The sequence below is a fragment of the Chaetodon auriga genome, chromosome 12 (genome assembly GCF_051107435.1).
Source record: "Chaetodon auriga isolate fChaAug3 chromosome 12, fChaAug3.hap1, whole genome shotgun sequence".
Taxonomy (NCBI): Eukaryota; Metazoa; Chordata; class Actinopteri; order Chaetodontiformes; family Chaetodontidae; genus Chaetodon; species Chaetodon auriga.
The window spans coordinates 1732008-1759992 of NC_135085.1; the positions used below are offsets into that span (position 1 = coordinate 1732008).

The 27985-nt window shown below is 38.8% G+C and overlaps 1 protein-coding gene across 2 annotated transcripts in view; it reads left to right on the forward strand.

Annotated features, from left to right (window-relative positions):
• Positions 1–27985, forward strand: part of LOC143329821 (epidermal retinol dehydrogenase 2-like) — a 118781-nt gene that overhangs the window by 51171 nt on the left and 39625 nt on the right. The window contains exon 7 of one of the 2 annotated variants that reach the window (XR_013077897.1): positions 20194–20379. Coding sequence is in view for 1 of the 2 variants with exons in the window: in XM_076745919.1 (XP_076602034.1) it covers positions 20194–20290 (97 nt within the window). In the remaining variant the exon portion in view is untranslated. Of the gene's footprint in view, positions 1–20193; positions 21384–27985 lie in introns of those variants that run through there. The other variant, XM_076745919.1, reaches the window with a different exon arrangement.

Below are 27985 nucleotides of genomic sequence, written 5' to 3' on the forward strand. Positions count from 1 at the left end.
ATAGGAGGTTCAGGAGCCTCAGCTCCCGCACCAACAGGCACAGGAACAGCTTCTTCCCCAGAGCTATTACCCTGCTGAACTCTGTCCACCAGCATCTAATCTGATCTAACAGTGCCATAAGTCAAAGAAATAGTAAATGTGGGCTACAGTTAAGTAGACAACTTCTCAGAGAACTCTCATTTTAAATTTCAGTATATCACACAGCTGCTGTTGTTAAACTGTATTTTTCTATGGCATTAATGCCATGGTCGTAAAATACAGATTTTATCAGTCACCAACAGCTCCACTCCATATCAGCTATAGTAGCGAAATACACAGTACAAAGGAACTCGTCAACCCTTACTCAAAGTAAATTTTAATTGAACTACTGTACATTTTACTTTTAGTGTTGTCGACTTTTTTTAGTCATACTTATTCTAATTTCCTGTACTTTTTTCTACCACAACATTTTATGTAAATAAGTTGTTCAAGTTGTTCAATGAGTGTGCAAGGACGTGGGGTGAGGTAACAGCTGCATAATTTTCCCATGATGCAAACAACTGAATAGAAAATGTGAATTATATCAGTATTACTGTACAAAAGCGTTAAGACCTAGTTTTATGTCATGTTATTTTATACATTCATAGTAATGGAAAACTCTTGACTGCTCCAGATTCCAGATCTGAAAAGCAAAAGTGATTTAAATCTGCATTCTTTGTAATACCCAGCATGATGTGACTCCACTGTTTGCAAAAGAAGTGCAACTGTATAGAAGCTTATGAGAAAATGATTTGATTTATTATGTCTGTAAACATTTTCTTAATGAGTTTATTTTCTCAATCTCTCTTTTGTAAATTATGGTCCCATTTATAGTGAAATAGACCACAAAGCAGGGTATGCTTTAGGGCATGACAACCTTCGGAGGGTGGCATGTCCTCTGATTCTCAGTCAGATAAAGGACAGGTCAGGACAGAGGCATAGCAATGCGTATCCTACCCAGCTCCACCCTCTTGTCCAAAATAGGGTCACTTCTGGCACCAAAAAACAAGATGACAACATCCAGAACTCCAAAAACAAGACTTTAAACAGTAGTCCACAAGCTAATGGCTGATGTCACAGTAGGTTCGCACTTGGACCTGGGACAAAAACTGCCTATTTCTTGCCACCAAAGGAAGGGACAAAATGGCAACATTTGGTATCATTCTGGATTTCATCTTCAAAAACACAGTCTTTGCACAAAATCAAGTATCTGAATATACGTAGAGCTCCCATTCACACAAGGTCGATGGCATGGGATTTATGAATCTCTGAAAGACAGCAAGCTTCTGGTCTGACACCACCACTCAATCCTCAGGGTCAGTGTCAGTGCAGTGATACACGGGAAGATGCTCCATTGGCTAAAAGACTGTATGGTTAAGTTAGATACCAACAATCCTCTCCAGATCCTCCTCCAAATATGGTCACTTCTGGCACCAAAGTAACCTTAATTTCTATTCAAGCAAGATAGCGCTGTGTTAGGTGGCTGCCTGTTGCAGTAACTCCTTCGTTTTCATTTGTTTTTGTTCATTTGGTGTTTTCTGATCTTTTTTTTTAAATTCTATCTTTGCGACTGTGTTATTGGTATCTGTGTGGCGATAGTTGCATGCAGGAGGTTCATCTTTATTACCTCTGCTCTTCCCCACAGTGATAAAGGCAGGACCGTCCATCTCTTAATATCATCTTTAATTTAACATACTAGGGCCATTTAAATCAAATATTTTACTGATTGGGAATCTGATATTTATTCCAAGATACTTCATACCTTGAGGTTTCCACACAAAGGGTGCAGAGCCAAGATGTACTTCAAAGGTATGGTGATTAAGAGGAATAGCCTCACTCTTATTGCAATTAATTTTATATCCTGATAGTTGACCAAATTTTTCTATAAGTTTTAACAGATGTGGTATTGAGTATGTTGGGTTAGATAATGTTAATAAAATGTCATCAGCATAAAGGTTTGCTTTAAAATCATATTTACTCAAATTTATACCCGTTATATTTTTATTTGCTCGTATGGCACAGGCCAGTGGCTCTAGTGCTAAAATACAAATGGCTGGTGAGACTGGGCAGCCCTGTCTTGTGGATCTGAAAAGTTGAAAGGGGTGAGATATCACACCATTTGTTTTAACCCGAGCAGTTGGTTGATAATACATTGCCTTGATCCACTGCATACATATTGGGCCAAAACCGCATTTGGTTAATGCATGAAATAAAAAAGGCCACTCTATTCTGTCAAAGGCTTTTTCAGCATCCAGTGGTGCTGAAGGGTTGAGGCTCTTACCATCACATGGAGGAGTCTCCTCATATTATTGGAGGCCAGGCGGCCTCGAATGAAGCCGATCTGGTCCAGATGTACCAATGTGGGGATTACCTTTTCCAGGCGTGTTGCAAGAATCTTGGCAAATAGCTTATAATCATTATTTAAGAGACTCAATGGTCGGAAATTACTCATTTGCGTATGATCTTTTCCTGGCTTTGGGATTAAAGAAATAATAGCAGATCGCATAGTCATTGGCATTGACTGTTAAGAGATAATATCATTGTAGAGCATAGTGAGAAATGGAGTTAGTGTGTCCTGGAAACTTTTATAAAACTCTATACTGTAGCCATCTTCACCTGGGGTTTTTCCAGATGAGAGTGCTTTAATAGCAGATTGTACATCTGTTTCCAGAACACGTCTCCAGTTTCTCCCTATCTTCAATCTTTAAAGTGGGCAAAGGTATGTCCTTGAAGAAATTATTCATGTCCTCCTCATTAGCATGATATTCAGATTTATACAAATAAGGGTAAAGCTCTTGAAAGGCTGAATTAATTTGTTTCTGATCACAAACCATAGACCCATCACAATTGTATACTGCAGGAATAGAGTGTTTATTTTCCATTTGTTTAAGTCAAAGTGCAAGCATTTTCCCAGACTTGTCTCCAGCTTCAAAATATTTCTTGCGTAATTGAAACAAAGCAAATGATGTTTCTTCATGTAAAATAGCTTGCAGATCGGATCTCATCAGTAATAGTGAATTCCTCAATCTGTCATTTTTGGGGTCATGCATATGTTGGGTCTCTAAAATCTTGAGTTCAGTCATGAGAGTCCTTTTTTTTATTTAACATTGTTTTCTTTTTTGCAGTGGAGTAGCTTATAATCCATCCTCTGCATGTGGCTTTGAAGGCTTCCCACACTATTTGGGTTGAAGGTCCAGAATTTATATTGATGTCAAAAAATTCAGACATTTTTCCTCTTATTTCTGTGATAAATTCTTCATCTTTCAAAAGTGAATTATTAAATCTCCATTGTTTTGTTTTATGTAGGTTCACCAAGGGGATAAAAGTAACTGATATAAGTGCATGGTCAGATATAATAATACTATGGATCTGTGAGTCTAATACATTCTCCACTAAACCTTTTTTAATATGAGCAAATAATCTATTCGCGAGTATGAATTATGCACCTTGGAATAAAATGTGTATTCACGAGAAAGGGGGTTAGATAGTCGCCAGGTATCAGTCAATGCCAATGTGTGTTTTAATTCATTAAAGGCTGCAGCGAGAGCCCCATCTGATGGGAAAGGATGGCTTAAGCGATCTACAGTGGAGTGACTAACCATATTAAAGTCTCCTCCAACCACAATAGGTTCTCCAGCAAACTTAGATAAAAGTAGGTTCAAGGATGATAAAAACATGGCTTATCCAGTATTGGGTGCGTAAATGTTAATAAGGGTACATTTTTGATTCTGTAAAAAACCTGAAATTATAATTTATCTCCCATCTTTGTGAGCTATTTGTTCTATTAATCTGAATGATATTCTTTTTGCTATCAAAATGCTGACACCCCTGGCTGCTCCATTACCTGGGGCTGAAAATATTTGACCAACCCATCTCTGTTTTAATTTTGGAATTTCAGCTTCTTTAAGATGCATTGCCACATCACATTCTAATGATTTTAAATGTGATATGATCTTATAACTTTTGACTTTGTTTGAAACTCCATTAATATTCCAAGATATCAGTTTTATTGTACTAGGGCTCATGTGTTGAGACCAACTATATTCACTACTGTAGAAACTTCCCCTGACAGTTCAACATTTATTTTCTGTACCAAAGAGTGGGAATAGGGAATTTGACATAACAAACAAATAACATATAAGTTGCTGCAAGGCAAATAAACACAAAACAAACGAGACAGCTGCCATATCTGCCCCTTTATCCAAGAGCAAAAGAGAGAGGGAAAAAAGTTGGGGTGCCATTATCTGCAATACTCAGACCTTTTTCAGCCGGTGGGTTATTCAGCTCTGGACTTAGCCGAGGCTCTGCAAGTGGCATCTTAACTAGCCCACCGATTTAGGCGCCGTTGGCCATTAATATTACACTAATTGTACCTGGAACTTAAATACTATTATTCTGTAACCAGCCGACCGAGGAAAACAGATAGATATATTGGACAGCCAATAGCCTATAATAACATAAAACATATTAATTGCGCCACTTTGTTCTGTCATCACATTGACTGTTCCATTTCAAAATTTCTAAATAGTCCAAAAATAATCGGTGGCCTATTAAGATAACAAACATAAATAACTCACATCAGTCTGCCAGTGCGCATCTGCAGTGCCTCGCGTTATCCAAAAATATTTGGAAGGTGCCGTTTTAGTTCTGTGGCTGCATCCTCTGGGCTTTTGAAGGTGTATTTGTTTCCATCAATAGTAACAATGAGCCTCGCTGGGTGCAGGATGCCGTATCGGTAATCTGTACCACCGAGTTTTTTCTGGTGAGTTCTTTAATAACTTTCTTAGCAATATTGTATTGATTCTCCAGTTCTCCTATTCGTGTCTCAGCATTGTTCATCCTGTTCAGCACTGCTTTGGTGTCTTTTTTCAGCCCTTTGATAGAGTCGCTGAGTTTGTCAAATCTGGACTCAAATGAGGTTTTAATGCTGTTGATCTGGATCAAAAGCTGTTGGGCCCAAGCCGGCGGTTCTTCCTCACCCATAATTTGTTTGGTGGCCGCGCGCTCAGTGTCACGTTTTCTTTGTCTTGTCTCTCGATGGGTTGTTTCTCCAGACATAACAGGATGACCACACAACCACTGTGTATTCTGGAGGAGAATGGCACAGTGGTTGTGTGGTCATCCTGTTATGTCTAAAATCAATCACCATCTCGTTGGTCTTGGCCACGTAAAGCAGCAGGTGATTTCTACCAGACCATTCCACAAAATAGTCCACCACTGGCTCAGGTTGAAGAGGTGTCACAGGGTCATGGACAGCTGGCTGGCACAAGTCTTCAGGACTCTGGAACTAATGCCGTCAGGGCCAGTAGCCCTGCCCAGGTGCAGCAGAGGAGAATGGCACAGTGATGGAGGATTACAAATACCTCGGAGAGCACCTCAACAATAGACTGAACTGGAAAACCAACATCAACACTGTCTACAAGAAGGGGATGCGCAGACTCTATTTCCTAAGGAGGCTGATATCATTCAACGTGTGCAGCAAGATATTGGAGATCTTCTACCAGTCTGTTATTGCCAGCATACTCTTCTTTGCTGCAGTGTGCTGGGGGAGCAGCATCGGAGCCGATGACACCAACAGACTGAACAAACTGATCAGGAAGGCCGGCTCCATTATTGGCTGCAAATCATCACATCCTATAACATCCTCTTCACCACCTTTTGGATAGACAGCGGAGCTCCTTCTCCAATAGACCAGCTCCGGTTCCAGGACTTGTTCTTTACGCTGAAGATAGTTATAATCACATTGGCTGTATGTTTGGGTGACTCGTGCTGCAGAATAAATTTGGGACCAAGCATACTCTTCCCTGATATATTTCATGATGGATTAGACACCTGCCTGTATTTCTCAACATTGAGGACACCGTTAATCCTGACCAAATCTCGAACTCCATTTGCAGAAATGCAGTCCCAAACTTGCAAAGGAACCTCTACTGTGCTTTGCTGTTGCCTGCAGGCACTCATTTTTGTACCGCTCTCCAGCCCTTCGGCAAACAAGCTGCCTTCTGCTACAGCCAAATATTTCTAATTTTGACTCATCAGTCCAGAACACCTGGTGCCATTTTTCTGCACCCCAGTTCCTATGTTTTCGTACATAGTTGAATCACTTGGCCTTGTTTCCACATTGGAGATATGACTTTTTGGCTGCAACTCTTCCATGAAGACCACTTCTGGCCAGACTTCTCTAGGCAGAAGATCTATGTACCTGGTTCCCACTGGTTTCTGCCAGTTCTGAGCTGATGACACTGCTAGACATCTTCCAATTTCGAAGGCAAATAAGCTTGATGTGTTTTTCATCTGCTGCACTAAGTTGCCTTGGCTGACCACTGTGTCTATGATCCTCAACGTTGCCTGTTTCTTTGTGTTTCTTCAAAAGAGGTTGACAGCACATCTTGAAACCCCAGTCTGCTTTGAAATCTTTGTCTGGGAGGGACTGTGCTGATGCAGTATAACTACGTTGTGTCTTGTTGCTGTGCTCAGTCTTGCCATGGTGTATGACCTGTGACATGAAACTGTCCTCCACAACCTCACCTTGGTAGCAGAGTTTGGCTGTTCCTCACCCAGTTTAAAGCCTCCTACACAAAATAAACTATTATTATTTAGATTTTTTTAAAGCATTCTCAGTTTATAGCATTTTTTCCACATCTGCCTAAATATTTTGCACAGTACTGTATATTATATATTCTAATTTGTATTATGATATATAATATGTATTATATAACTATTATAGAATTATATACTTTTTGCTATTATTGTTGTTTATATATGTAGATATATTTGTACCAATTGCTATTATTCTAAGTTTATATAATTAGTTATAGTATATAACTAATACTTACTATTTTTAAGAGTCATATTGTTTATACTTTATATACTTAGTTGTATTCTAAGAATTGCTATTATTCTATGTTTAGTTACATCTTTAAGAACATTCTTTTATCTTAGTTTTATTCTCATCCTTATTCTTTTTTGTTTTATATATTTTATGTTTATGTGTATGTGTATGTTTAACCTGCTGCTGTAGCAAAAGAATTTCCCAAATTGGGAAAGTCTAAGTCTGTACAACTGAACACATTTCATAATATGACCCTAAAACACAAATTCTAACACAGACAGCACTTTGATCAAAAGAAGCCATGACCCAACAACCTGTGTCATTAAAAATATAATGTTGGATGTATTTGTATTTAAGTCAGTCATCCCATGAGTTCATCACTTTTTAGATTGGAATTGGAATTAAATAGGAAGTAAGCGTAATTATGACACTAAGTACCAGTGTTGTATGTGTAGCATGTGGCAATAGAACAATATAGACAACATAAACTCAAGCTCTGGATAGTAATCTGTAATAACAGACCAAATACTGGCCTACCTTGGACTACATCGTAGGTCTGTTCGGGTCCTGCTCACTTCCCACAGTGTTATGTAGGTTTACAAAGGAAGAAGATGACAGTTCAGATAGCAATGGCACAGCTCCGTTGGGTAATGCTAACGTTTGTCTCAGCCTCCACCGATTTTCCTGACAAATTAGCGTGATTTCTATCAAAGGCCATCATTGTATGTGCTTAGCGGTACTTATCTAGCTAATGTTAACCAGAAATCAGAACAGGCTGGCATGGGCAGGCACACACGATTGTGTGTGTGGCGTGCACGAACACTTCGGCTGCTTAGCTAGCAATCATTATGCATAGCAAGTTAGCAGATGTTTCTTAGGTTTTACTGTCTGAGTTAGCTTTTATCTAACTAACTTTACTTCTAATTTAACATAACAAAACAACAAAATGTCCAGCACAGCACGGACAACATATTTAGTCAGTAATTGTAGGAATCATGAAAACTTTCAGGTGTCCATGAACGCCAAATCTCACGCTTGCTTCAGTGAACAAGGTCGGGGACACTGAACTGTCACTCAAAAACTCTTAGCCAATCAGGATGCACTACTGAAAAAAGCTACGCATGCAAGAGATTTGTGAAATTCACAGAAAAGTTATCAATGACCATTAGGGCACATCATTGTGCATCATGAGGTATTAGCCTGGATAAAGTTGTTTCTCAAATCATCCTCACACCTTCCCTACGGGCAGTAGTTAATGTATCCAAGACAAAAAAAAACAGGCTACTTATGTGAATGTTCCTGTCTTTGTCTCTGATGGTGCTGGCATGCACATGCAGTTTCCCCAGCCCAAATCTGGCTAGCCACCCATAAAATAATTTTTTGATTAAGCAAATGTAGAGCAATAGCTTCCATAATAATATTAAGACAGACACAAAATCTATAATCCCTGGCATGTTACAGGGGTCCCCTCCAATCATTCATGGTATCCTCCCCTCACCCCCCTTATGGCGGCCTTCATCAGACCAAAATTCAGTCATTATGACTAGTATCTCACACAATTTTCATGTCTACCAGTCAAACTGTAAACACCTGCATTCACTCACACATTGGGAATGGGAAGTCCTCTCTCTAGTACAATTGTAAATACCAGGTGAGGTAGATATAATTTGCACTAGCAGTCCCCCAGCATCAGTCTAGTGGATAGAAAAGTAGCTAGTAGTGGCCAGTAGCAAATCTTTACTGGTTTGGGTAAGTATATTACTAAATTGTAAACACAGAGTGAGTAGGGACACAAAAACTAAATTATTTGATGTGATTGCAAAACACCCATTATCTGAGCAAAAGATACATACTGATGCTATCAGTACAATAAGTAGTGTATTCAACTGTGATGTAATGTATCTTTTACAAACAGAAATGTAAAATTTATAGTGTAAATACCGTATACTGTACTGTATGTATGCGCATTTAGCCTCCACTAGATCCCAAAAATTGACAGGGGTAATGCAAAATGTTACTAGCCAAGTTACGTTTAAAAGAGACAACTTTTTTTATTTGACTCCATTTAACTGCCTATCGATAATTTCACCACTGTTTTAAATTTAATACTCATACCTGGAAGTCTCCAAGTTTCAGATGTTACAATATTCCTGTCAAGGCAAATTAATTTTTATACAAAGGTTAACACATACTGTAGCTCCATTGCCTGGCAGCATCATGGCATGAAACAGCAGTTTCTGAAGAAGCAGATGATCAAATGAGCACTATTGGGGGATTAATGACTTGTCAATCAGCACCATAGGCAGAACTAACACCATCATCAAGATGTACACTGGAAGTAAGAGACTGTCAAACTAGACAATGCTGATAAAATATGTATCAAGATTCTTGGCTGGGAGATTTCTGTATTGCTGCACTCCCTAGGCAAAACTTTAACTGGGCAGACATTGTCTTTTCTAACCAGTAGTTAGCTTTAGCACAGCTCTGACACTTGTACAGGGACTCCTTGCAGGCAGTGGTGCCATCATATTGACCTGGACATAAGGTGGGGAGTCTTCTTTGTAACTGTAGTCCTCCTCACCTCCAGACGAAGGCTGGTAGTGTGGACAGTGAGGCATGTTCACGACTTGGGCTGCTCACATTTGAGGAAAGAGCCCTTTAACTGTACAGTCTGGCTATGTCCCTGTTCTGGTAAATGTCCATAGTTTGTGTCTTTTGTTGGGTTACAACAAGAAGTGTGTAGCCCTGGGCATGTGCAGCATGAGGAATAACAGGATACTGTTTTGTATGTTGACCACACAGTCTTGAAAGCAGCCAATTGTCCCCATTAGCACCAAAGGGGTTTGATAACCTGCGTGGAATTGGCTCATGTGGTGTTTCAGTCACTCCTTGCCTCCTTTTAGCAAGCTCCTCTTCACAAAGAAAGGAATTAAATGTCTTTATCTTCCATTTCTTTGCTCACATAGTTTTGTTTTCACTTGACTTTTATTTACTGCAGTCAGCATCATGAATGGCTAATAATTGACTATAATTGAGTTTGGGCTATTTTGTCCCAGTTTATTTCACTCTCTTTATGCTCACCTTTGCTGTTTTGTTGAACATCTCTTCATGCTCACCAGGGTTATACTTTTCTTGTTCTAACTTCAATACTTCAGTCAGGAAGCATGGGGGAGGGGTATCCTCTTTCACTTTTCCAGCAGTTGGGAAACAGCACATTGGAACTTTGGTCACTCAGTTAATATTGAACATTTGGCCACAATGAGCCAAGGTATGTTTGGAGAAAAAGGGTGCACGACAACTCTTCAACTGTCAAGCACTTGGATTGAGTGATCATGCTTTGGGCTAGTGTTGCAGCCAGTGGCACAGGGAACATTTCACTGGTAGAGGGAAGAATGGATTCAGTTAAATAAGAAACAATATTCAGAGAGTGGTTAATGCATTTGGAGATACTCTAGATTTGGGTGCAAGAAAGAAACTCTGGGTGCTGGACCCCTCCTTGAGGTTTACAAATTGATTTGGCATGGTTTAATTCACTGTTTTTTTTGTTTTTCCAGTAAGATTTTAAAATAATTGAGGACAGAGCCTTAAACCAAATACGGTTTGGTTTGACTAAGTGTCAAAGGGTGAATAGCAATTTTAAATGGAAGGATTCTGCCAATTAAAGAAAGACGTTGGGTCATCCTGTTGTTAGGTTCTCTTCTATTTTAGCATACGGAGTAAGGTAAGGAGTTCACACGATACAAATTTGACAGTTTAAAAGATAATTGTTAAGTTTGTAAGGATGTAACTGGGTTTTGGATGGAAAGTGATACTGTGATATTGGTGCTTTAAATTCCATGAATGTTTAAGCTTTGCCAGGTAGCTTCAGGGTGAGTGGCATTTTGGTGAAAACGGCAAATTTGGGTGCCCATATCAAATTTTTAATGCTACAATTATTGTGGCCAAAAATATCGTTGTGAATAGTATTGTCCTGATACTCATAAACCTTTCCTGAAATACTACCAGTGGTAAAATATAGTAAAATTACAGTACTTCACACATGATTGTCTTGGAATTATTCAAACCTAACAAAGCAGGTAAATTTTATTGTTTAAGACAGTGAAGTGAAAATCATTTTATATGCAGCTCAGTGTCTGAGTCTCCCATATGTTCTGTGCAGCCACTGACATTTTTATTCATATTAGGATTTATTTTTTTGTGTAACAGCTCTAAAACTTGTATACTCTTATGATGATATGGTCCATAGATAAGTTAAAATTCATTAATTGAAATTTAGTGTGTGGAATATTCAGATTCAGTCACAGTCAGAGTTTCTGATTAAATGCACTCAAGACTTTCTGGAGGGCCAGAACTTCAAGAAGTGTTGCCTGCTGAGTGTCAACAGTTAAAAGGCAGAACATTAGAACGTAGAACGATGGACTGTAACACAGTTATATTGAGCTTTTACAAGTCATGGCCACAGTAGCAAGAGTTACACAGACAAAGAGCTGGTCACTGGTTCCAACTGTTACAGCTGTCTTTGACTGATAAAAATGTGTTCCCTTGTGATACAAAATCTACTTGAAACAGCAGAACAAGCTTTATTGTCAAGTTTAAATTGAACAGCTCTCTGTTACTGTTGCATATATGCCGTTGCAACTTTGTCTTTTACGGAGCAGTCTCATGGCTCCTTGTTGTCAAGAAGCCCACCACAATCCCTGATAGTGACCTGTATGTATTTTTATCTACCAGGTACACCATTCTTATATGAGCCTGACTATCCTTGAGAGTGGTACACAGGTCACAAAGCAGGCATCCATCATTGACTCTTGAAGATTTTCAGTGACTGTAGTGTTTGTGTATTTTACTGTTCGTAAAAGTTACACTGTGACAGGACATAAGATTGATCATCTTTGATAAGTGCGTCATCACTTTAGGAGAATACTTTATATCTAATTTGCTCTTGTTAAATTGGGGCACCATCTTCATTCGGAAGAAAAAATAAAGAAGATTATTCATAGACAACTTGGTGATAGATGTGACATTTATTTATGATTAAATGCTGGGTACGAAATGAAATCAGACTCGAATAAATGCAAGGAATGAATCTATTAGATGCTAAATTAAAATGGTTTGGTGATAGTGGAAGGAACATATGATTTAAAATCAAATGGGAAGAATCAATGCTAAATTACTAGTGCAGCTTCTCTAAGACTTTAACTTAAGGATTCAGAGTAGGTCTACTATCTGACATGAACTCTTCTCACAGCAGTAGCAGATAAAAGGGTTTTGCCTACTTTCTTTGCAGTGTGGTTTCAAATAAAAGTCTGCATGAACACAGTCACTGGGCATGTTGGGTCAGACAGCAGTGTTTTGGTGGTCCTTGGATCTCCATGATAGTGGAGCTGTAGAAAGTCTTTCGGCAAACACTGCTGTGAAGATAGCTTCTTGCAACAGGTTGAATCTGATGAATCTTGATCCGTCAGGACTGGGTGGGATAGTGAGATTAGTAACTTGCTTTTCTTAACTAAAATCGTCACAATGAGTTTGGAAATAACCTTGCTGGCCTGTCAACACCAGGCTGATTGGAGTGTGAAAAGTTAACCAAAAAGAAATTGGATTTATTTCCACAGGCAGGCTAGAGACACAAAAACATAGACAATAAAAAACTCTGTAGACACTCACTATTTAAATATGTGGAAAGCAAAGGTTAACATGGACAAACTATTACATACTTCAGGAAGAAACAAAGAAGAGCAAAGATCTGAAAAACGAGCAGAAAGCAAACCATGCAAAATCTGACTGTTATTACTGTCAAATTGGACGTGTAGAGGCAGAGAAACATCTCTGGCTTCAGACTGTGATGTGCCGTCAACTCGTGAACTGAAGTGATGTTTTTCTACTTAATGAAATGTAATTTATATGCTACATGAAGTCTATGTGAAATTTAATTTTATATGACATACTCACATCATTATGATCAATCAAGAAGGTTTTAAGAATAAAATTATATGTAATAAAGTTTACACTAAGCATTAATGAAAGGCAAATTGTTTAACGTCTTAATAATTGAAACATCGCTCACAGTATTCTTACTGCTGAACTAACTTGAAACATAAATCAAATACTAATAAACTGAAAGTAGTAGGTTAAATACATTCAGGTTGATTACCCAATTTACTATCACACAATCAAAATGGAGTGATTATAGGGACCTTATTAACTACTGTCACTAGGCAATGCTGTCCATGGTAAAAAAAAAAAAAAAAAAAAAAAGTGGTTCAGTTCGTTGATTTTATAGCAGACTTACTTTGCATAGCAAAGTTGTCAAAATTATACGAATCGTAAAAAGAAACATGCTGAATCATGTAAGCTGGTTTACCAACTGATGAAACAACTAATTTATATTAATTCAGACTTGGGTGACAAAAGAGTCAATCAAGAGTCTCTTTAACTCAAGAATGCATGTTCCATGTATGATACATATCCTGTTCTCACCAGGGTGAGAGGACGGGATAAAGGGGTTAATTGTTTGGGGTTTGTGTGTAGGTGTGCAGACAGACAGAGAGCAAGGAAAAAGAGAGTTGATTGTGCACTTTGTTGTATTTTATACTGTGTCTGTTCAGCCTTTAAGGTGAGACTCCAGAGATGAATTGCTATCAATGGCAATATCTATTTCCAGAAAACATACTTACTTAAGATAATCCTCAGACCTTATGCCCTTGGGAGCTGTTTTTCTTTGTAGCGAAATACACGGCCCAACCACATCACTGCACAGAAGGAAGCATGCATCTATTTCTCTAACCCTAGTCTGACATTGCTAACTTGTGGAGATTAGTTTATGGCTAACTAATACCAATTGCTAATTTTATAGCTCAGCAGAGGAGGTCCTCATTAATGTTTACATTTCACACTGTGACGAGCCTCTCATCCATGAGCAGATGTGCAGTGATTTGGTTGGCAGAGGTAGATCGGTGGAAGGACAATAATTCGAACATGAAACTGTTCACAACACGGCCTGTTGATTGTTTTAAGTAAACGGGTCACAATTTCTGAAAAGAGACATTACTGTTGAGATTGCTGTTGTTCAACTGCATTTTTTATTTAATTGTTTATTTGTTTATTTTTTTATTTGGCTCCAGTAGAGGGAGGGCAGGGTCAATCACTGACGGCAGCTCCCACCACTTGATGTAAATGTCATAGAGTGTAGTATCTGCAGTAAGGTTGGTAATGGAAATGAAAATGCATCATTTCTTATAACCATGCCTAAAACCCTCAATACTTCAGCTGAGTTGTTTTGCCCTTGATGACGTTTGATAAGTCATTATTCTGGAAATGTCTTCTTTCATTGTTCTTTATACTTTCTCTGGTCCATTTGTCTGAAAAAGAGAGTCATTATTCTGTATTAAAAAGCTTTTCAGCTTTGGAACACAGCTCACATAAATGGAGATTGTGCCTCGCCTGTCACCTCTGTTCATTTTACATAAAAGCCATTGTATTTGAGCTTTTAATAACGTGTTGCTGTATTATCCAGCTTTGTCTCTGCTCCCCCTTTGAAGACGTTCATGTGTTAGTCATCCAGAAGCTGTTAACATGGGCCTATTTAGGAAGAGATGCAGAAAGACAATGTTACATTGTTATTTAACAAAGCCTATTTACATTAGCACAAATATATTATTCCATTAGGAGCTATTTGTGAAATTAATTCTTATTGTTGACATAAACAAAGGCATTGGACCCTGGAATGTTTTAACAATTTAACATTTAACATAACAACACTTCCATAAAGTCAGGACTTAACAGATTCACAGTTTATGCAGAAACCACAATGTCCTGAATTTTAGTGTCTTGACCAAGCTACAAAACTGTTCATCATATATTTCCCATAAAATAGTGGCTAGTTGCTGTAGTGACTTTCCCTACTCTAAATTCCCATTTTAATTCTTTTACTAATGATATCTTCAACATTCCCCAACATAGAAATATAATATTGATAATGTAACAAGGGTTTAGAGTTATGTTATCAGCTTGAATTCTTTCAGTGATGTTCCCAAGAAATTGCGTTTTTTTCTGAGTCTATTAGCCAGACTGCTCTGCTATGGAGTAGAAGCCAGTCAGAGGCACAAACAAGAGCAGAAGCAACTTTGTCATTTCTGTTTAATGTTTATCAGGGTTCTAGAAAGTGACATCATTACCTTCCGCAGCACATGTAGCAGAAATTTAAGCTCAGTCATGGATAGGTGTTTCTTACTAGAACACACCTTGGGAGTTGTAGTTAAGTAGTATTATCTAATGCATTTGTTGTTCTTTTGTACTGATTTAACCAGGAGAGTTCCATGTACATTTAAGTTTTTAAGTGCTTCAATTTTCAGTGTTCTGTCTATGAAAAAAAAAAAAAATATATATATATATATAAAGTACTACCATCTCTTGACAATGGAAATAACTCATCCCACATTGCAACCCTGTTAAAGGTTTTATATATGAGACTATGAACATTAATTTAGCAGCAAATAGCTATTTGGTATGTAAAGCTATACTCTTGTCGTCCTGAGCAGAGAATGAAGTCAGTCACTGTGTTAATGTTAAGAGTATGGTCTGTACCAGCTCAATATGGAAAGGGTCCTGAGACAACTTCTTTTGTGATGTGGTGCTATTTAAAAAAAAAAAAAAATTGAATTTTATTTGATTGAATTTTTATTTATTGATTTATTTAATGGAAAAATGTTTAATCCAAGCTTTGCTGTTCTTTGTTTTGGTAGCCAGTCTGACTGCATATTAGTCTGTGGGATTACTTCCTGTGAGACTTTATTGGCAGAAAGTAATAGATTATTCAGACGGAATGCAAAGCGAACTTTGGCCACATGTTGCTCATGCAAGTTTGACCAGGGGATAATTTGTGTTTATTCACATCAAACAGCTAGAATACCTGTATATCAGCTGTAAACTAGAATGCAATGGCAGTCTTTGTGTGTGTGTTCAGTTCAGCCTCTAACTGAGTACAGCACTCACCAGGTTCTTTTTTATTTCCATCCAGTCTCTCTTTAGTGACTGAGTGATTTTTGAATGTTGAGGTGCGGTATATGATATTTGTAGTATTGATGTTGCATGGTGATGCAGATGTCTACAACTATAGACATGAGTCATGTTCTGTCAATGTTGATGTATGTGACATTAATAATAGTTATGTTGCTTGGTGAAGGTGACGATATTCAGTGTTCTTCATATTATTTATGGGCCCTGTGGGATGACAGTGGACACTTATAGCATGTGTGTATGTCAACTGCCGCATCTTTCAATGTTATATTGTATGGGGTTTTTTTATGTTATGCTATGAGTTTTTATGCTTGCTGCAGCACAAATTGCCAACTTGGGACTAATAATGAATTGAATTAACTTATATTACATTGATTTAGGTCACTCAGCAGATCAAAGAAATAGCTCCTTATGAAGCTAGATATGTTACTAATGTTCAGTGGAGAAAAACAATGTGCAGAGCTAGAATATTTTTACATCTAACTCTGTAAATGAAGGGTTTATTTCAACTAAACCAAAGGTGGTGATTGTTGGAACAGTGGAAAGATAACAAAGACAGTTTTGATGAGTTTTATTTTGTTCCTCTTAAGTTTGAATGAAGTGTGTTTTACACTGACTTGACAGGCAAAATTACTGTTTTTGTCAGTGGTATTTGGTAGCCTTGAGGATCATGATGTAACGGCAATTTCTGGTTTGGGGAGGTATGGCCCAATGCACCCATTGGTTTTGGTATTAGATGCTGGTGCTCTTGTGTGACATCTAGTGGCAGTGACTGTTGTATGTAGAACCTTTAATCTACCTTCAGATATGCACCGCTTTACATTCCATGGCAATTTAACATTGGGGTGACATGTCTGAGTATGTCCCCTGGTCACTTTTATGGAAAAGTTACAATGGCAATCTTACTAAGTCAGACCTAGTTACATCTCCATATCCCTTTCAACATTGCACTTTCTAAGATGATTGCAATTAATTTTCAACATGAGTGGGAAACATCCTTTGCACTTACAATGGTCATTTTAACTCTCTGCTGCCCTCTCTCTCTCAACTCACTGTCACACACCAGGTGCCAAATATTGCATGAGCATTGTGCCTATTTATACAAATGTCTTGTCATGTCTGAATAAAGCTGGAAGGAACATTCATATAAAAGTCTGAAAAGCAAAAAAGCGATCACCTAAACGGCTGGATGAAGCCAGCAATGTTACACATCACACATCTGAAAAGGGCTGTAGACCCACCCTGCCTGGTACTGTAAATGCTCTTATCTTTTTACTCCAAGTTTATAAGACAGACTGTCTGTTAAAAAGTTGAAGTGTCCAAGCCCAAGCCAAGACAAAGACATCATCAGCATTATACAAGTGTCTTTACGTGCTGATTTTTATTCCTCACGTGTAGTAAACTAAGCTGTGTGTAAATAGGTGAGGTCCATTGTCTTAAAAGCAAACTCATTCGTTGTAACTTGTTTACAATACCCAGTAATAAAACAAAATTCTAGTACTTTTGTGTGTGCATTTTCACACGTGAACACAGCAATCATTGTTCGGCACCAAACAATTCTTACACAGTTTCTGTCCAATATGTGTCTTCTACATATTTTTGCCACTGATTCACAAATACAAAAAGTAATAATTATACTATAGGCACTGTACACATTGTGTACACCCAATAGCACCCTTACTGTTAATGTTTTCAAACTTAAGGACCAGTGTGTAAGATTTAGGGGAATATAGAGGCAGAATATATCAGATATGGAATAAAATGCTCATAAGCATGTTTTCAATAGTATTGAATCATCTAAACATGAGAATTTTTATTCATTACCTTAGAATGAGCTCTTTCTACAGAATGAGCAGGTCAACTTCCAGAGTCTGCCATGTGTCTACAGCTGCCCAGAACGGACAAACCAAACACTGGCTTTAGCCGAACCTTGGCATTTTTTTTTTTCTGCCACTGTAGGTTGTCCCATATATATGGAATGGGAGGGGTGAGGTGTATTCAGTTAGCTGTAATCTGCAACCTTACTACTTGATGTCACTAAATCCTACACAATGGTCTTTACACTCACTTTCTAGAGTTTCAAGATATTCCTTCTAATTAATTGATTGAATTTCAACTTTTGTATTCAACAAAGTCAGAACAAAAAACAGAAAACGCTTCACACTTGTTCTTCTTGAAATGAAATGCTCTGCTTACCTAGTCTCAAAGACTGGGACGTGTGAGAAGTGCAAAGACTTGCAGAGCTTATGCGCTCAGTGCAGGAGATGACAATACTTTTTGTCCGTGCACCCTCAAGCTGGGGACACTATGCTGAGCCTAAACAGAGTTTTACAGGGAGGCTTGAACAGTTCTCATTTACATCCTCAGACACACATTAACGATACACGGTCCAGCCATATACTGGGTTTTGACTGAGGTTGCTTTCACACCAGAGCTGTTTGGTCTGCTTTAAATGGACCAGAGTTCGTTTCCTCGGATAGTCCGCTTCGTTTGGGCAGGTGTGAAAGCTCATCCGAACTCTGGTGCGGACCAAACAAGCGAACCGCTTGAAAACGTGGGTCTTGGTTCGCTTGCAAGTGAACCATGGTTTGGTTTGTATGCAGTGTGAAAGCTCACCGGACCAAACACAGGACCAACGCTATACGCGGTGCATACGCAGTGCATCTAGGGTAGAGAAAGTACAGCGCACACTCTGAACCAAAACAAACATGGCGAAAGGACAGACGTGGACAAATGAAGAGCTCAAAGCTGTCCTTGAAATATGGTCAGATGACCACATAAACCTACTTCTGACATCCACTCACAAAAACAATGACATTTTTAAACAATTTAGTGAGAAAATGGGGGGAATGGGTTTTAAACGAACGAACTTCACATGATGCTCCATCTTTACTGCTGTTTTTCCAGGCCGGAAGGGAGGGATTTCCCCTTCTACTTTGTCCAATCGACGAGTGCCCCTTTCAACCACATGATGCTGCTCAGAAAGTTCGGTGTGCTTTAGAAATCACAGTGTGAAAGCAGAACAGAAACAAGTGATAAATGCAACAATGCTGCGACTTTCAGCTCCCCAGTCGAACCAAGTCCACTTGGTCAGGTGTGAAAACGACCTTCGGTCTTCAAGTTTACAATAATTTGACACCTACATGATTCATTATTCATTCGAATTAATCAGCAACCCATGTAGCCTAATTGAAAACTGCGTAGTAGAATTAAAGTGATTGCACCTTGAGTGACCAGTTAAATGGAGTTTCATTTTACAAAGTCAGCGAACAGCTTTACCTTTGTGGAAATTTCGAATTTGCACAGATAACTGTAAATTAAATATTAACATTTTCCCACATTCAAAAGGTAGTTGCTAACATGCTACCATTTGGCAATCACACCAGCTCTTTTGCATCCAGGTCACATGTTTTGTCTCCGCGAAAAATACTTATCTCAGGGAAGGGCAAGAATTCAGCCCATGTATTAATGTTTGAGTAACGGTTGAAGTACAGTTAATTTCTCTTCATCATGATTATAGGTGCTGCTGATTTGCTAGTGGGCCATACTCTGATCTACCATTACTGCCATTACTACTAATCCCACAGCATATTTTTAATATTCCAATAAACTAATGTTAACATAAATCCATTTTACCATTTTTCCAACTCTAGTCAATAAATGTTTGATGATAGCAGTTGTGAAATATTCTGTTTCTACTCAATACTAATAATGATTACTAACAACTGCTAATATTTTCACAATATCACAATTCATAATTAGTCTGGTTTTCCATGATTAAGACATGAATGCTGAAGTAAATAAGGTGCCAAAGTGCATCAAAAACTGAAAAATAGAGCTTGTTTATAAAAATAAGACACACCTACGGAGGTCCAGGCTAAGCCTCAATGTCCTCAAGTCCATAAATACCCCTGATTTTAAGTAAACCTGTTGAAACACTGGTGACAGAGCAAGATATATATTTATATTTAGGTGTAATGTGCATAAATATTATGTGTGATTTTATTGTCTTGAATAATTACTCACAGTGGAACCACATTAAATAAATAAAAAAAAAATGTCTCATGATTTAGTCCTGGAGAGCTCCTCAGGTAATGTGGGTTCTATGTGGGATAAAATAGTCCTTGTCTCTGAGGAGGACTACAGGCCTAATCCACATGGTAACACTAGACTTAGTCTCCCCTTACTTGCATCTAAAGTTGTTTTTAAATCTATACTGAAGTCCTTGCCTAAACTAAACTGAAATATTGAAGACTTGAGAACCAGCCAAAAGGTCTTAATGGCCAGCTAATTTTTGTTGTTGTTGTTGTTGTTGTTTATCTCCACAGCATTGTTCCGATGAAGCTGGGCACTCTGCTGGGCCATTATCTGGGAGCCTTCAACCTCATGGACACGTTCAGGGGGCGTGCAAAAAAACAGGAGTGAAGTGAAGGATGACTGAAATGGAAGGAGTATCACAGCCACCCAGATGAACACCTCTTTTATTCTTAATCGTCCTAGTGTGATAATACTGAGTTTTGAATTTAAGTCTTAAATGCCTCCCTCATTTCAATGGTTCATACTTGAATACAAATGTTGAATGACTACTCATCTTAAATTACATTACCATTAGAAAAATTAAAACAATTTCTAATTGAATAGAAATATATAGTATATGTTGCCACAGGATAACAATAGCAATAGAAAAACCCCTCCTTATGCATTGTGGAATATAAACGTCCTTTCTGTACTTTCTAAGAATGTGTCTGTGCTTTGGTGTGTCTTTCCACAACAAATACCAAATCGTCAACAAACCAAAGAGAGCCACAAATGCTCGTACTCAGGAACAATGAACCTTACTAAAGTGTTTCTTATATCTGATACCTCACATGGTAAAGTTTGGTAGCCAATGGTCCAGACCACTCAAAGCTCTTCTGTGTTCAGAGTGAAGAAGTAGTGAATTGTCACGTTCTGTTATTAGCATGAGTTTGAAAGCTAGATTGTTTTTAAAGACTGTATTCACAAACAAATATGACCTTGTGCTGAGAAATTGAGCACACTTTATGAAAAAGGCCTGTGTCATCCTACACACTCACAGTACATTTTGAAGCACCAAAACAAACTCAGTTATGTGGCAGATGTTAGAAATAAATTTCAATTAGTGGCTGGATTGAAGCTAATGTAATTTTTAACTGATTATGATGTAATTTTTAACTGATCATATGTATGTAATTTGTAGAATCGGACATTTTCTTCTTTTACACAAATTATGTAAAAGACAGCATAATTACTGATATAGCCATATTGAATGGATTGCAGCTAAGTGTAGACGTATATTGCCTTAATCGCACAAATATGACTCGAACAGTAAGTAGCAGAAATGGACAAAAAGGGGAATGTAGAGATTGTTTTAAGTATGTATCTAAAAGTTAATTTGAGTATGTATATGTTTTCAGCTATCTCACAGTGCTTGAATGTAACTGTGAAACTAAAACTAATTTTGAAAGTTTTGATCAATACATTTTCTGATTTCAAATGTTTTGCTTCTGTGTTTTGAGACTTTTATTCAGCATTGTGTCTGAAGTGAGTTACCTTATATTTTCCCCACAAGTGTACACGTGAGTTTACATAGTTCAGTCGGGACCACTTAAGTCAAAGTATATTTATTTATACAGCATACACTGATACAGTATGGCTCTGTTCTGGGACCTCCCTGCCCTTTCATGCGCTTGCATAAAGAGAGTGTACATGGAGTGGCTATTAGCAGCGAGGGCAGAGCATGACACTATACTGGCAAACCTCCCTGACCTTCCCCTTGTTTATAGGGAAGTGCCAGCAGAAAGTGCTAAGAGCGAATCATACAAATTGACATGCAATTAATCCTATTGAATAAGAGGATCTTGGTTTGAGTAGTAAGAGTCCTTGTGTTTAACCGATAAACATTTATTAGAACAAATTAGCAATCACATGTTACTCATAGCTTTCTGAACACGTAAGATGTCTTGCACTTTTAGGCCAGATATAGCGTTCATAGGCGAATGGCGACCAGCAGCCCATAGCTTTGAGCATTGGAACAGGAGCGAAATATGCTGCAGATGTTGGTGTTCCTATGTGGAGAGAGTGAGCACTGTAACATTCTGGCGGAAGCCCACAAGACTGGCAGAGGAGGCGAGGGTAGGAGGCAAACCAAGCCCGGGACATAGGTTTTCCCTCCTCAAAGGCAAAGAGAGGCTCTTGTTGGCTGGCTAGAGGTCAGATACTCAGATAGTGCTTCATAGAAATCAGACGACAAAAAGCAGAATTGGTTTCAGAAATCAAAATGGATGATCCTGTTATTCCTGTCAGACTTAGAGTGCTTTAAAAATATGGAGAAGTGATGAGTGTGTATCATCACGTCTGCTATGGTGGGGTCTCGTGAAGGATCCAAAGATTCTGAGTGTTGTGAACTCACCATCTCTGAGAAAACAATGGAAAGCTGTGAGAAGAACTGTTTCTAATAGTAAATCTGAATAAGGACTAAAGCACCCATTCCTTAAGTAAGTGATCATATTTTTTTAAAGGAGAGTGAGAATGAGACGTGTCATTGCCTTGTGGTTTCTCCTTCTAAAGGCCATTTAGCAGAAGAAGAACAGATGGGTTTTTGAGCAGGTTGATGGTAGATGGATCCAAACAGCACAGGTCAAATTGAATACCTGAGATAAGTCCTTTAATGGAGGATGGCTGCATTTTTTGGGATTCAAAACAGCGAACTATGAAGGCGCATATGGAAATGACAGGCAAGGTAGCTATGGAGAAGGTGGCACAAAATGAGGTGAAGTAAGACCATGCAGAATCATACATTTTAATGTGGACTTAGCTAAGCCAGATCACATATATTGAGCTGCAGACAGCATGTAAGTTTGCAGAGTCATAGTGTTTGATCTAGCACAGTCTGAATAAACAGGTCAGACAGGATGCCGCTGCCTCTGGGCACAGTTGCCAAAACTTCTGAAATTTAAACCGGGACAAACAGAATTTTGTTATTAAACCTGAAATATAGGCTGCTTAAATCTAAGTTACCAAAGACAGATGACCATGTGAGGCACCTAACAAATCTATTAATAAATGGGACTGAGGAGTGCCCTTTTGTTAATGATATTGACAGTCACCTCATGGTCACAAAAAAAACAATATTTGTTTCCTCGCTGTTACGACCCCTAGCTCGTAGTGGGAAAAGGGAAGCAACATAAACCAGTTGTAATTGGTTAAAGCAAAGTTATTTATTTTAAAGGTAAGGAAAATGATATGTACAAACAAAAAAAACAGAGGCATCTCTAAAGGAAATGGGCCTACGAGCGCTGATAAATCAAAAAACAATCAAAACCAAAAGAGGTCTCTCTGGAACTACACTAATTTAGCAAACAAAAAAAAAACATCCAAAAATAAAACCCTCTCTGCTTAACTAAAGCTTATCAAAAACAGCAGATCAGCACCCCTTCTTCCTAGTGTGAACTAACAAAACTTCACTACCGCTGTATCACTAGTGATATCAGTGGTTGAAGCTGGCCCTGGTCCAGTCCTTCACAAAGTGCAAAATGCCTCTTATTCACAAAATATGGCCACAAAACGAATATCTGGCACGCTGCTCCTCAGCCGCCCAGAGTGCCGGTCCGCTCAAGCCTTTCAGCATCCTGTCCCCGTTTGGCGTCTGGTGATTTGTGAACGGGCCCCGACTCTGCACCAATCCAGCGACTGGACAGCCGAGGTGGGAGGCGGAGGGAGATCACACTTCCAGAACGAGCCAATCCCACGCCGAGGTCCGCTCCGCCTGCTCCACACACACACTAACGGCGATGCACGGCGGGTTAGACCAAAAAAGAAAGAAAAAAAGGGGGGGAGGAACGTCGGTGGCCGTAACACTCGCCCAGTGTTTACTCCACAGAAGACATGCAACTACAATTGGGTACATTGTTGGCATTTTTTTACCAGAATGTTTATGAGTTGCTATACCCATAGGATTAATGCGAGTAATTGGAAAGGGCAATTTATCAAATGGACCTATCATAAATCCCTTCTTAACCTCTTTTGCCAGTAATACGTCCATTATCTCAGGCTCCTTTAAAGCAGATTGCAAGTAATTGTACACAAATAACACTTTTGGCAACCATGTTAACCTGGCTAGTAACCCTTGGACCAGTCTTTTAATCAAATATTTGACAAAGCAACAACCAGTTTGAGGGCTTAATGCTGGCTTAAATGGTTAGTCAGTGGTGACAGAGATTAGAGGAGTGTTTGCTTATGAGAGCTACAGTACCAGTCTAAGTTTCGACACACCTTCTCACTCAATGGTTTTTCTTTATATTTATGTTCTAAGTGTAAATACTGAAGACATCTAAACTATGAAGGAATACATGTAAAATGATGCAGTAAACAAAAAGTGTTAAAAAAAAAAAAACAGAATATGTTTTATATTTTAGATTATTCAAAGTAGCCACCATTTGCTTTGATGACAGCTTTTCACACTCTTGGCATTCTCTCAATCAAATTCATGAGGCAGTCACCTGGAATGGTTTTCCAACAGTCTTGAAGGAGTTCCCAGAGGTGCTGAGCACTTGTTGGCTCCTTGCCTTCACTCTGCAGTTCAGCTCATCCCAAACCATCTCAGTTGGGTTGAGGTCAGGTGATTGTGGAGGCCAGGTCATCTGACGCAGCACTCCATCGCTCTCTTTCTTGGTCAAATAGCCCTTTCATAGCCTGGAGGTGTGTTTGGGGTCATTGTTAATGGTCCCACTAAGCCCAAACAAGATGGGATGGCATGTCGCTGCAGAATACTGTGGTAGTCATGCTGGCTAAGTGTGCCTTGAATATTGAATAAATCACAAACAGTGTCACCATATGTGGGAACCGCACATATAGAAACCATCCGCTCTCCTTTTCGACATCTCACAAAGACATGGCAGGTAGAGCCAAATATCTCAAATGTGGACTCATCAGACCAAAGGACAGGTTTAATGTCCGTTCCTTGTGTTTCTTGGCCCAAGCAATTCTCTTCTTCTTGTTGTTCTTCCTCAGAAGTGGTTTCTTTGTGTTACACTTGTTCAATGATGACAACTTTCATCCAAGTGCAAAGGATTTTAATGTCCAGCAAACACTGTAAAATATAACATGACAACAGTCTTGCATGAGTATCGGCTCTCCGTGCTGCTATCTTGACCGTCTTGTACTTTACAACTGGGCTTACTTCCTGCTACGACAGGATTACAGCACCTAATAATACAATAACCAATATAACTATTACTGTTCTACAGTTAACAAATACATAACACACAGCATAACATGAACAGTCTACCACAGTAACAAACTCAATATTTTCTTCTGCTTCTGTCATTTGTTCACTTTTATGTCTGCAACTGAGCACTGTATTTATTTGCATAATACTCATGTAAACTGAATACGCTAACCATCTGTTATATTAACCCGTTTACATATTGTTTGTGTACCAAATAAACTGCTTGTATTAGTTGTTCAACACAACAGTTACTAAACACAATATTTGTATGGAAAGGTATAAGGCGCTTGTGCACTTTGCTCACCTGTAAAATATAACATGACAACAGTCTTGCATGAGTATCGGCTCTCCGTGCTGCTATCTTGACCATCTTGTGCTTTACGACTGGGCTTACTTCCTGCGGCGACAGGATTACAGCGCCAGTCAGCCTCATCACAAAGCCAATACTGACACCTACTGACGCAAAAGGGTATTGCCCTACAATTACTTCAGGTGAAACAGGTGAGTGCTTTGCATAGTGACACAAAGCGTTTGAAACTATATTAATGAGAAAAATAATGGTGGGGGCCAAGTTAATTAAAAGAACTCATCAAAACATAATTCTGGACATAATCTGAACTAATAAAATGTCCAGGGTGCCACATTTGCAGCAATCCAACCATGGAGGCCTGATTCACACAGTCTCCTCTGAACAGTTGATGTTGAGATGTGTCTCTTACTTGAACTCTGTGAAGCATTAATGTGGACTCTAATCTAAAATTAATTTATGGTTTCTGAGGCCGGTAACTTTGATGAACTTATCCTCTGCAGCAGAGGTAACTCTTGGTCTTCCTTTCTTGTGGTGGTCTTCATGAGAGTCAGTTTCACCATAGCATTTGATGGTCTTTGCGACTGCACTTGATGATACGTTCAAAGTTCTTGAAATTTTCCGGACTGACTGACCTTCATGTCATAAAGTAATGATGGTGTTACACTTTGCATGGGATTTGTTTTGTTGTGTTCTTTTCTGTTGGAGTTTGGTTTGGTTTGTGTTTTCTGTTTCTCTGTTTTCTGCAGGGGAGGTGTGGCCGGGCTGAGCAGAGGGCAGATGGCATACCTGAGGCTCATCAGCTATTTCCCCCTGCATTTAAGCAGCATGGCAGCTCTGCCTTGCTGCCAGATTGTTTTGAGCCTGTGCGTCAAATTTTCCAACCTGTACCTTGTCTCATCAAACTATTAGTGTTATTATTCCTCCGCCACTGTTGAGCGTGTCTTGTTTAGTTGTTTCTTGTTTTCTAGTTTTCGCTTGAGTTTTGGTTCCTAGATTCTTATTCTGTGTTTTTGTTCCTTCCCGCTTGCCACGGTGTAGTAGACTCTTTTTGTTTTGGGCAGATTTTTCGTTTCTCTCTGATTTCGTTTACTCATTGTATTGTTCCAGTTACAGATAAGTAAACCGTTGTATTTTTGGTAATCGCTCTTTGTGTTTCTGTGCTTTTTGTCTGCCCTGAGGATCCAACTAGAACTAGTCGATCTTTCAGATCTTAACAGATGGACAGTAGATTAATAGGGCTATTCACTGTATAAACCATTGTACCAACCCTATTTCTACACAACACAACTGATGGTCTCAAACACATTAAGAAATTCCAGAAATTAACTCTTGACAAGGCACACCTGCTAATTGAAAACCATTCCTGGTGACTACTTCATGAAGCTGATTGAGAGAATACCAAGAGTGTGCAAAACTGTCATCAAAGCAAATGGTGACTATTTTGAATAAGCTAAAACATAAAACGTATTCTGTTTTGTTTTGTTTTGTTTTGTTTTCTAACACTTCTGTTTACTACATCATTCCATGTGTCTTCTTTCATAGTTTGGATGTCTTCAGTATTAATCTACAATTTAGAAAATAAAAATTTAAAAAAAGTGCAAAACTATTGAGAAGGTGTGTACTGTAGGTTGACTCCTGACCAATCCAGCCTCTGGTTGAACCTCTGGATGTACAGCATGGCAGCAGGAATTGGCCCCGCAGCTGCGAAAGAAGCGAGCTTGTAGATGGTGCTGAACTGGACTCCAGGGCTTGCTCATTGACAGACCTGGAGTGGCTAATCGGAGGACCAGGACAATTCCTGGTGGGCCGGTCTGATGTTTGGGCCGCGAGGGCCGGTGTTCAGTCATGGCATTGGGTTGATCATGTATGCTGCTACCGCTGTCCCTGAGCTGCCTCCGCCTCCACTGGCAGCTCTTTTTTCTTTTTTTTGCAGACGCACCCTGACGTAACACGTCCGTTCTCTCAGTCAGTGGTGTTTGAAAGATGGAAAATAGAAAGAGCAAGGGTGGTGCGGAGAAGGCGAGAATTAAAATGAGGAAAGCCCTGGAAACAGACACAGACAAATGTGCTAAAATTGCCAACTTTTTCACTAAAACAAGCTCGTGGTTGGAAACGACAAATGAGGACAATGAAACGGGTACAGCAAGATGTTGAACTTTGCCTGCAAACCATCGTTCAAGTTAATTAATTATCATGTCAATGAATTGTGTAGCGTTGTGGCATATGATTCAGCACTACATTAATGAAACTGACCTGAGCTGATCAGAAGGCTTTGTAAAAAGGGGAGATTTGTGCTGAGAATTATGACCATTTTTAAAATGTTAAGAAAGAGGGGATTGCTCCTGTCAGTATGGAAGGAACACTTATTGAACAGAATATAGATTCAGACATTGTTGAAAAGGACGTGTTGTAAAGAAAAATGTTGAGGTTGTGCACTCATGTTGAAATAAATCAACATTGTGAAGCAACCCTTACTTGTACTGAATTGGAAATATTTTAGGAAAATACACTGAATTACAAGGCTTTTCATAACAGTGCACTGTTGTAGACTCAACATATAAGG